The sequence below is a fragment of the Orycteropus afer genome, unplaced genomic scaffold (genome assembly GCF_000298275.1).
Source record: "Orycteropus afer afer isolate SDZICR_OR568_19922 unplaced genomic scaffold, OryAfe1.0 scaffold00532, whole genome shotgun sequence".
Classification (NCBI taxonomy): domain Eukaryota; kingdom Metazoa; phylum Chordata; class Mammalia; order Tubulidentata; family Orycteropodidae; genus Orycteropus; species Orycteropus afer.
Window position 1 is genome coordinate 1198630 of NW_006922119.1, and position 12099 is coordinate 1210728.

Here is a 12099-nt window from a genome sequence, read left to right on the forward strand (position 1 = left end):
AATCTACTTCCTTAGAGATACCACCTCAGAAACCCAAGAGGAGTTGTTATGAGTCGGGACAGACTTGATGGCAGTAATTTTTTTTTTTTTTTCAATACCATTGTGTTGGCTTACATTTTAATGCAGTAATTTCTGAAAAGTCAAACATCCACTTAAATTGGCAATTGAGGCTAGATAACTTTCCTAAATCTTAAATTGAACAATTACCTGCTTCTTATTTGCTGTTAGTTTTTATGTAGTTATTATTTTATTATTATTATTATTGACAACATGACCAAAGTAGGTGAGTTTATGTAGTTATTTTGAATAAGCTAGTTTGTTTTCTTTTTTCTAGGCATTATGAAAAACCTCCATTTCAGTGTCATTATCATGGTTATAGGTCTTTGCTTTACTGGGACAATGGCAAAAACAAGAAAAACCAATATTTTACTCAACTCTGAGTGTCAATGGAATGGGTATCTTCTGCCAAATTGTTCTTTTTCTAGAAAGCATGCTATGCATGTAGACACATCACAGGCATCAGTTACAGTGGATGCAAGTCTCAATTTCTTTAGACTTCTCTTACAGTCTGCCACGAAAAAAGAAGAATGGAAGATAAAGCATCTGGACCTCAGCAACAACCTCATACCAAAAATAACCTTAAGCACTCTGACATCCTTAGAAGGGTTGGAAATATTAAACCTCAGCAATAATGCCATGCACTTCATCTCACTGGATCTACCAGGTCTTAAGTCCTCGTGGGTGAAGCACCACAGAAGCAGATATGGCCTTCCATTTCTAAAGGTGCTAATTCTTCAGAGAAATAAACTCAGTGACACGCCCAAAGGTGAGTACAATTTTAAAAGATGAACTAAAGCAACAATGAATATGTGGGGAGTTAATGTTTCATCAAAATGAAGCCCATGTTTGTTTTCACTTTTGAGGAAGATAGCTGAAAATAAAGCAATTTGATAAGAGCAAATGTAATTAAGGGAGTTTCTTAGTGGAATTTGAAATGTGAAGTTATAATATGTGGGATTGATTGGCGATGCAATTAACTCTCCATTAGCATAATTGAATTAATGTTCTAAGGATTTGGTAAGGGAGGAAGTATGTAAGTGCTAATAATGCATACTTTATAATGATCTACTTTGATTATTGTATATTTGTTACTAAATATAGGAAAGCACAGAAAATAACTATTTCAGATATTTCTAATATTTAACAATTCAAATTAAGTATACTACTATAGGGCCGACTTGACGGCAAATAACAACAACAACAACAACAACTATATTTATGGGAGCTCTGGTAGCCTAGTGCCTAAGGCACTTGACTGCTAACCAGAATGCTGTGGTTCAAACCCACCAGCCACTCCCTGGAAGAAAGGTTGGGCAATCTACTTCCGTAGTGATACTGCCTCAGAAACCCAAGGAGGGGTCGCTATGGGTCGTATCCAACTAAGGGCAATGGTTGCATTTGTTTACTATATTTATAGTTTTTGTCTTAGAATACGTTTTGCTTCTTCTTAGCTATTTATTCTCTAAAGGTAGACCAGAAATAAGCAAATATATTTTGTCTGTAAATTTTCTTATTATCAAATCTAAGTCACATATCTTTATCTGAGCTTCTACCAAAATATACTCCACATATCCACCTCGTGTACTAAGTTCTCATTCATTCTGACTTGCAATAGTTTTCATGTAGGATTTTCTTAACTAACACAGCCCAGTATTTCACTTAAAACTTCCTGTGCCCTTTTTCTAATCCAGAGCTCTAGACAGTTTCCTTTCCTTGTTAGTTTTTAGTCTTGGACACTACTTGCTAAGCACCTACTTTATGTAAGACATTATGCTGAAAAGGAAGTAAAACCTTTTTCCATCCCAAATTGTACATATTGAGTTTCTCTAATTTTTCAGTTCTTACATTTCTTATTTTATTTTTTACTCTTTTTCCAGCTTTTGGCTCTTTTTTTTTTCCCCCCTAAAGCAACATTTTGGCAGTAATAGGCTGGCAGGTGAAGAAATGACTCTTCCAGTCTATCAGCAGAATTGTGTGAGAAGGGTGGTGTGTTAGATTGGTTTCTCTAGAGAAACAAAACTAGTAAAGCCTAGAGAGAGAGAGAAAGGGAAATTTATCTGAAAATGGCTCACACACTTATAGAAGCTGGCAAGTCCAAGTTCTTGGATCAAACGTCAAGCTGGAGGCTTTTCGCGACTAACGCAGCTGCAGGGGCTGAGGAGCTCAAGGTTGGCAGGCAGTTTACTGGCTGTTGACTCCAATGAATGATGAATCCACATTCTCCAGGCTGAATGGTGGATTGTTCGCTCACGGACAGTTGTAGGCAGAATCCAGATCCACAGAAGAGTGTCTCTTTTTCCAGAATGTCCATAAATATACTGGAAGCAGGCCACACCCCTAGGGAAATTCCCTTTCAATAGATTGGCTGCTCAAAACATATACATCTGATCCCATCATTGGAACAACCCACATCACAATTGCTTAAACCACACAGAACTGTGGTCTAGCCAAGTTGACAGACAGCTCCAACTATCACAGGTGGGGATCTTCTCTTCTTGCCATTTTCTATAAAAGCAGTGGTTATTTGTTTACTATTTTTAGGGCAAAGTGTAAACTAATCACATCTTATTGTATTGTTCGTAGTATTAAAGGAATATATGTTAATTGTAAAACATTTAAAAATTTAAAGGGAAAATTAAAGTCAACCATTTAATATATATTCTTGATTTATTCTGTATGCCTGTTGTTATTAGATGCTGTTGAGTCAGCTTGGACTCATAGCAAACCCATGTAGAACAGAACAAAACACTACCCAACCCTGCTCCAGCTTTACAATCCTTGCTATTCTTAAACCAATCATTGTAGCCATCGTGTCAATCCTCACTGATAGTCTTCCTTTCGCTGACAGTCCACTTTACTGACCAAGATATCCTTCTCCAGGGAATAGTTCCTTCTGACAACACAACCAAAGTAGGTGAGATGAAATCTGGTCATTCTCACTTCCAGGGAGCATTCCAGCTACACTTCTTCCATGACAGATTTGTTGGTTCTTCTGGCAGTCCATGGTATTTTCAATATTCTTTACCAATACCACAATTCAAAGGCATCAACTCTTCTTCAGTCTTTCTTATGCATTGTCTAGCTTTCATGTGCATATGAGGCGATTGCAAATACCGTGCCTTGGGTCAGGCACACTTTAGACTTCAAAGTGACATCTTTGCTTGTTAACACTTTAAAGAGCTCTTTTGCAGCAGATTTGCTCACTGCAATATGATGTCTGATTTCTTGACTTATGCTTCCATGGGTGTTGATTGTGGATCCAAGTAAAATGAAATCCTTGACAATTTCAATACATTTATTATGATGTTGCTTATTGGTCCAGTTGTGAGGATTTTTGTCTTATGTTGATGTGTAATCCATATTGAGGACTGTAGTGTTTGATCTTCATCAGTAAGCACTCCAGGTCATCTTCACTTTCAGCAAGGTTGTGTCATCTGCACATCACAGATTGTTAATGAATCTTTCCCCCATCTTGATGCTGTGTTCTTCATATAGTCCAGTTTCTCAGATTATTTGCTCAGAATACAGATTAAATAGTATGGTGAAAGATACAACCATTACATGCACAGTTCCTGATTTTAAATGCAGTATCCCCTTGTTCTATTTGAACCATAGCCTCTTGGTCTATGTACAGATTCCTCATAAGCACAATTAAGTGTTCTGGAATTCCAGTTCTTTGCAATGTTATGTATAATCTATTATGATCCACACAAACACCTTTGCATAGTTAATTAAACACAGGTAAACATCTTTTTGGTATTCTTTGCTTTCAGCCAAGATCTGTCTAACATTAGCAATGATATACCTTCTTCCATATCCTCTTCTGAATCCAGCTTGAATTTCTGGAAGTTCTATGTCAATATATTGCTGCAACTGTCTTTAAATTATCTTCAGCAAAATTTTACATGTGTGTGATATTAATGATACTGTTTGATAATTTCTACATTCTATTGTATCATCTTTCTTTGGAATTGGCAGAAATATTAATCTATTTCCATCAGTTGGCCAAGTAGCTGTCTTCCAAATTTCTTGGCATATACAAGTAAGCACCTCCAGCATCGCATCCATTTGTTAAAACATTTCAATGGTTATTCTGTCAATTCCTGGAGCCTTGTTTTTCACCAATTCCCTCAGTACAGCTTGGACTTCTCCCTTAAATACCACTAGTTCTTGATCATATGCTACTTTCTGAAATAGTTGAGCATTGACCAATTCTTTTTGGTACAGTGACTCTGTGTATTCCTTTCATCTTCTTTGATGCTTCCTGCATAATTCAGTATTTTGCCTGTAGAATTCTTCAATATTGCAACTCAATACTTGATTTTTTTCTTCAGTTCTTTCAACTTGAGAAATGCTGAGCATGTTCTTCTCTTTTGGTTTTTTAACTCCAGGTCTTTGCACATTTCATTGTAATACCCTACTTTGTGTTCTGAAGCTGCCCTTTGAAATCTTTGGTTCAGCTCTTTTATTTCATCATTTCTTCCATTTGCTTTAGCTACTCTCCATTCAAGAGCAAGTTTCAGAGTCTCTTCTGACATCCATTTTAGTCTTTTCTTCCTTTCCTGTCTTGTTATGATCCTTTGCTTTCTTCATGTATTATATGCTTGATGTCATCCCACAGTTTGTCTGGTTTTTGGTCATTGGTGTAAAATGCATCTAATCTATTCTTCAGATGGTCTCTAAATTCAGGTTGGATAATAAAAGTTGTATTTTGGCCCTAATGGACTTCTTTTAATTTTCTTCATCTTCACCTTGAACTTGCATATAAGCAGTTTTTAGTCTGTTCCAGTCAGCTGTTGGCTTTGTTTTGACTGATAATACTGAGCTTCTCCATTGCCTTGTTACACAGATGTAGTTGTTTTGATTCTTGTGTCTTTCCTCTGGTAAGGTCCTCATGTATAGCCACTGTTATGTTCTTGGAAAAAGATGTTTGCAAAGAATAAGTTGTTGGTCTTACAAAATTCTATCATGTGATCTCTGGTATCATCATTATCACCAAGGCCATATTTTCCAACTAGTGATGATACTTCTTTGTATCCAATTTCCAATCACCAGTAATAATACATCTTGATTCCATGTTTGGTCAGTTTCAGGCTTTATGCCTGTATATATGTTTTTCTTTCAAAATTGGACCACACTGTCCATAATATTTATAATTTGTATCTCATCAGATCACAGAATACTTTGAACACCTTTTATCTCATTAAGTAATCTCATAAACAATGTTTTAAAAAGTTGAATAGCTTTTATTATAGACATATCATAATTGATTTAATCCAACAATATTCAGGTTGTTCTGGTTACCTAGTGCCACTCTGACAAGAATATACTACAAATGGGATGGCTTGAACAAAGAGGAGTTTATTCTCTTACAGTTCGGGAGGCTAGAAGTCCCAGTTCAAAGTGCCAGGTTCTAGGGACTGGGTGAAAGCCCCTCAACCTTGGACTTCAGCTCTGCCTCTTGCTCCTCACCCACTGAAGCTAGAAGCATCTCTTCACTCAGGCAGCTACTGGCTGCTGAGGCTAACAAGCCCAAGGTTGACAGATAAAATGGCACAGTCCCAATGTTACCAAACCACACAGCAGACCATTAATTCAAGTCCATTGAAAATCCCAAGGTCGGCAGAGCATGGCAGGCTTCTGAATGCCACAGCTACATGCAGGGTCCAAGCATGCCATAGGCTAGAGACCATTCCCAAGGCTTCTCACAGAAAGCAGACCACGTTCCCAAAGGCAGCTACTCAGCTGCTTGAGGTAGATCCCACCATGGAGTTGATTGCCAGTCTCATCATGGGGAATAACTACCACCACCTGCCCAGCCACTCAACCAGGCTCATACAAATTTAATTACCACAATTCCACCCCTTGTCAACTTGCCACCTGTACAGATCTCTCTCACTAGGTGGCTCCAGTCACCTAGTTCCTCTAAATGGTGAACTCATCCCCTTGGCCTGGTGGGCCCTGTTCCTTTCCCTCTTGGGCATGGCAGCCCTGCTTCCTCACTCTTGGGCAGCAGCTATGGCTCCATCCCACTGGCTCACATGAATGAGCAGCCCCACACTCCAGAACCAATTTAGTGAAGGTCTAACTCTTTGAAACCTAGGGGGCTATGATGGTTCCACCCCAAAGGCCATGGTCCTACCCTTTGAGGCTGAGGCAGCTCTGCTGCCCATTTCCTTGGTTTCTCTGCTTCTGCCGATTAATGCCCAAGGGCAACCCACTCCACTGGAAATCTTTCTGCCCAAAGGACACTTAGCTTTCTTGCTCCATGAGCCAGCCAACCTGCTACTCCATTTTAAGCCATTTTCTTCACCAATTAATGCCTGAAGACAACCCACTCCACCAGGAAACTGCCTACCCAATGGCACCCGGCTTTCTCCTCCATGGGCTGGTAAGCCTGTTGCTGTTCAATGCTGGTCTCTGGGCTCTGCTACTGTCATTTTTCATACTGGTCTCTCTGCTGGTATCTCTCTGCCAGTCTCTTGGCTCTGCTCCTGCAATCTCTCATGCTGTATGCCGGGGTCTCTCTGTCAGGGTCTCAGGTCAAGGATGCACTCCACTCCTGTTTCCACATTTTAGGTATCTCAGAGCAGCACCCCACTCTCTTAGTACTGTATTCTGTTCTGGTTACCTAGTGCCACTCTGACAAGAATATACCACAAATGGGATGGCTTGAACAATCAGGAGTTTATTCTCTTACAGTTTGGGAGGCTAGAAGTCCCAGTTCAAAGTGCCAGGCTCTAGGGGCTCAGTGAAAACCCCTCAGTCTTGGACTTCAGCTCTGCCTCTTGCTCCTGGCCCACTGAAGCTAGAGGCCTCTCTTCACTCAGGCAGCTACTGGCTGCTGAGGCTAACAAGCCCAAAGTTGACAAATGAAATGGCACAGTCCCAATGTTACCAAACCACACAGCTGACCATTAATTCAAGTCCATTGAAAGTCCTGAGGTCAGCAGAGCATGGCAGGCTTCTGAACAATGACACAGCTACATGCAGGGTCCAAACGTGCCATAGGCTAGGGACCATTCCCAAGGCTTCTCACAGAAAGCAGACCACATCCCAAAGCAGCTACTCAACTGCTTGTGGTAGATCCCACCATGGAGTTGATTGCCAGTCTCATCATGGGGAATAACTACCACCAGCTGCCCAGCCATTCAACCAGGCCCAGCCAAGTTGACATACAAATTTAGCTACCACACAGGTTATTTCCATTTTTTTCCTAAAGCCTTTTATTATGCTTTTCTATTTAACAATTTCTGCACATATTTTTGTGTTACATTGATTGCAATCCCCATAGTATAAACAGCACTCTTTGTACTTCCTTCCTGTGCATACCATTTCCATTTGTCCTTATTTCCTGTACCTTCCTGCCTTCTGAGCTTTATCCCTGGGCAAATGCTGCCCTTTTGATCTCATATGGTTGATTGTTATAAGGAGTGCATACATCCCTGGTATTATTGTTCAGCTTAAAAACCAAGCCAAACCCACTGCTATGGAGTCGGATCCAACTCATAGTGACCCCTCTTTGGGTTTCAGAGGCGGTATCACTACAGAAGTAGATTGCACAACCTTCCCATTGTTCACCTTATATACCTGTATATTATTGCCTGAAACTTGAGCCATGGGGTTTAGTTCATTTCTAAGCCTGAAGGCTATCTAAGGACCATCATCCAAAGGTTCTACCAGTCTCTATCAGACAAGCAAGTCTGATCTTTTTTCATTATTTTGAGTTTTGTTCCACGTTTTTCTCCCACTCTCTCCAGGACCTCCTATTGTGATCCCTTTCAGAGCAATCAGCGGTGGTGGCCAGGTACCATCACATTCTTCTGGTCTCATGGTCATGAAGGCTGGGGTTCATGTGTTCCATTAGTCCTTTGAACTAATTGTTTCCTTGCATCTTTTACTTTCTTCACTCTCCTTGGCTCCAGATTGGGAGAGACAAATAGTTGCACATTAGATGGCCACTCAGAAGAAGCTTTTAAGGTCAAAGTCAGTACTCACCAAAGTAGGATGTAGAACATTTTCTTTGTGGGCTATAATATGCCAATTGACCTTGATGACCCAAGAGACTATGGTCCTGAGTCCCCAGTCTCAACAACTCATTTCCTCAAGGTGTTTGGTTATGGCTGAAAGGTTATCATAACTTTTCCCCGGTGCATAGTGGCTAAGTCACTTGACTGCTAACCAGAAGGCTGGTGGTTCAAACCCACCAGCCACTCCTCGGAAGGAAGGTTGGGCAATCCTACTTCCGTAGTGATACTGCCTCGGAAACCCAAGGAGGGGTCGCTATGAGTCGGGGCCGACTCGACGGCACATAACAACAACAACAACAACAATGTTCTACTATACTCATGAATATATTTGCAGGACATATAAGTACAAATGTAGAAATATCCTCTCTCAAGCCTATATATATTCATGAGTATATTCTCACCCCTGTTCAGCTTGCATGTCTATCTAAGTATCTACTCATATTGTGGTTGTCAGTTGGTCAGAAAGCCATCTTCCAAATTGCCTGGTATAAATGAGTAAGCACCTCGAACACTGCATCCATTTTTTAAACATGTCAGTGGGTATTCCATCAGTTCCTGGAGCCTTGTTTTTCACCAATTCCTTTCGTGTAACTTGGACTTCCTTCAGTACCATACCATTGGTTCTTGATCAAATGCTACCTCCTGAAATAGTTGAACATTGACCAATGATGTTTTTAGTATGGTGACTCTGTGTATTCCTTCCATCTTCTTTTTATGCTTCCTACATAGTTCAAGGGAGCTCTGGTAGCATAGTGCCTAAGGCACTTGACTGCTAACCAGAAGGCTGGTGGCTCAAACCCACCATCCACTCCTCGGAAGGAAGGTTGGGCAATCTTTTCCCATAGTGATACTGCCTCAGAAACCCAAGGAGGGGTTGCTATGAGTTGGGTCCAACTCAATGGCACATAACAACAATAATAACATAGTTCAATATTTTGCCTTCAGTATTGCAGTTCAAGGCTTGAATTTTTTCTTCAGCTCTTTCAGCTTGGGAAATGCTGAGTGTGTTTTCCCCTTTTAGTTTTCTAATTCCAGGTCATTGCACTTTTCATTATAATACTTTTCTTTGTCTTATCAAGCTGCCCTTTGAAATCTTCTGTTCAGCTCTTTTTTATTTCAATATTTCTTCATTTTGCATTAGCTACTCTTCATTCAACAGCAAGTTTCAGAGTCTCTTCTGATATCCATTTTGGTCTTTCCTGTCTTCTTAATGACCTTTTGCTTTCTTCATATATTATGTTCTTGATGTCATCCCACAACTCATCTAGTCTTCAGACATTGGTGTTCAGTGTGTCAGATCTATTCTTCAAATGGTCTTTGTATTCAGGCAGGATAAATAAAGGTTGTATTTCATGGACTTCTTTTACTTTTCTTTATCTTGCATACAAGCAATTGATCATCTATTACAGTTAGCTCCTGGCCTTGTTTTGATTCATGATATTGAGCTTCTCCATTGCCTCTTCCCACAGATGTATTTGATTTGATTTATGTGTATTCCATCTAGCAAGGTCCATATGTATAGCTGTTTTGGTTACCTAGTGCCGCTCTGACAAGAATCTACCCCAAATGGGATGGCCTTAACAAACAGGAGTTTATTCTCTCACAGTTTTGGAGGCTTTAAGTCCAAGTTCAAAGTGCCAGGCTCTAGGGACTGGGTGAAAGCTCCTCAAACTTGGGGTCCAGCTCTGCCTCCTGCTCCCGGCCCACTGGAGCTAGAGGCGTTTCTTCACTCAGACAGCTGCTGGCTGCTGAGGCTGACAAACCCAAGGTTGACAAGTAAAAAGGCACAGTCCCCAATGTTACCAAGCCACATGGCAGGCCATTAATTTAAGTCTATTGTAAGTCCCAAGGTTGGCAGAGCATAGCAGGCTTCTGAACAACAACATGGCTACGTGAAGGGTCCAAGCGTGCCATAAGCTAGAGGCTATTCCCCAAGGCTTCTGCTTATATACAGGAAGTAGACCACATTCCCTAAGGCAGCTACTCAGCTGCTCCCAGTAGATTACACCATGGAGTTGATTACCAGTCTCATCATGAGGAATACTACATCCAGCCTGCCAGCCACTCAACCAGGCCTAGCCAAGTTGACACACAAACTGAAGTACCATAGCTGTCATGTTGTTGAAAAAGGTATTTGCAATGAATAAGTCGTTGGTCTTTCAAACTTCTATCATGTGATCTCAGGCATCATTTCTGTTACCAAGGTCATATTTTCCAACTACCAATGCTTCTTCTTCATTTCGAACTTTTGCATTCCAGTCACCAGTAATTATCAATACATCTATCAAAAGTCATGTGTTTGAATTTCAGACTGCAGAAGTTGGTAGAAATCTTCAATTTCTTCATCTTTGGCTTTAGTGGTTGGTATAAATTTGAATAATAGTCACATTAACTGGTCTTCCTTGTAAATGTATAGATATTATCCTATCACTGTCAGCATTGTACTTCAGGACAATTCTTGAAACATTATTTTTGACAACAGATGTGACACCGTTCCTCTTCAGTATGTCATTCCTACCATAGGAGATTCTATGATTGTCTGATTCAAAATGGTCAATACCAGTCCATTTCAGCTCATTAATGCCCAGAATATCAATCTTTATGTGTTCCATTTCATTTTTGACAGCTTCTCATTTTCCTAGATTCATCCATAGTACATTCATTCCATGGTCCAATTATTAATGAATGTTTACAACTATATCTTCCCATTTTGAGTCCTGCCCCACCAGCAAATAAAGGTCCTGAAAGCTTTACTCCATCCACATCATTAAGGTCAACTTAACTTTGAGGAGGCAGCTCTTCTCCAGTCATATTTTGAGTGCCTTCCGTGGGCTCATCTTCCACGCTATATCAGACAATGTTTCACTGCTATTCAGAATGTTTTCCAGTAGTATATGAGACAGTGTTTCACTGCTATTCGTAAGATTTTCATTGGCCAATCCTTTAAGAAGTGGATTGCCTCATCCTTCTTCCCAGTCTGCCTTAGTCGGAAGCTCCACTGAAACCTGTCCCTTATGGGTGACCCTGCTGGTATTTGAAGTACTAGTGGCATAGCCTCCAGCCTCAGAGCAACACGCAAGCCACCACAGTATGACAAACTGACATGAGTGGTGGTATCCACTCAAGGATTATTACTGTTATTGGAGGGTTGTGTATGCAATAGTATTTACCTTTGTTGTCTTTAACTCTTGTGCGTCTGCCAGAGTCTTCCTTTGCCTCGATCATTTTATGCTGACCTCCCTCTTATTGTATATTACCTTTCTCTTCATCCAAGTTAATACATGTCTACCCTGTAGTTAATGATTTACTCTCCCTTCCTCTCCCACCCCTGGTAATCTTCAAAGAATGATTCTTTCTACATGTAAAATTTTTCTTAACTTTTTATAGTAGTGGTCTCATACAATTTTTGTCTTTCTTGTAAGTGACAAATTTCACTCAGAATAATGTCCTCTAGATTCATCCATGTCATGAAATGTTTCACAGATTCATCTTTATTCATTACTGTTGTGTAATATTACGTTGTGTGTATTTACCATACTTTGTTTATCTGTTCATATACTGATGGGCACTTAGGTTGTTTCTTTTTGTTATTGTGCGTAATGCTGCGGTGATCATGGGTGTGTGTAAATCTGTTCATGTCACAGCTCTTATTTCTCTAGGATATATACCTAGTAGTGAGATTGCTGGGTGTGGTGTAGTAAACTACTCAGTGTGGTTTTTCTAGCCATAAGTCTTTGTAAACTCTATGGTGGAATTTGCTGTGAGCAACTGAGGAGCTCCTGATTGTAAAAGTTATCCACCTGGGGTATTCCTGTTGGGCACAACACAAAGCAATGTTCTGGGAGGTTCCTGCTGTCTCTCAGGTGCTTAGAATTCTGAAGTTATGATTGGTTAGTTTGGCCACCAGGCCAGGCTCCAAAGGAGGCCTCCTGGAGGCAGAGGAAGTCTCTCTCTGACTGCTGGCTGAGGAAGACATGTTGCTGAAAGAGACACATGCTCCTGAAAGAGA

The 12099-nt window shown here is 40.4% G+C and overlaps 1 protein-coding gene across 1 annotated transcript in view; it reads left to right on the top strand.

Annotated features, from left to right (window-relative positions):
* Positions 1-339: 339 nt before the first annotated feature.
* Positions 340-12099, top strand: part of LRRC66 (leucine rich repeat containing 66) — a 58716-nt gene continuing 46956 nt past the window's right edge. The window contains exon 1 of the mRNA XM_007955713.1: positions 340-826. Coding sequence (XP_007953904.1) covers positions 340-826 — 487 coding nt within the window. The remainder of the gene's footprint in view (positions 827-12099) is intronic.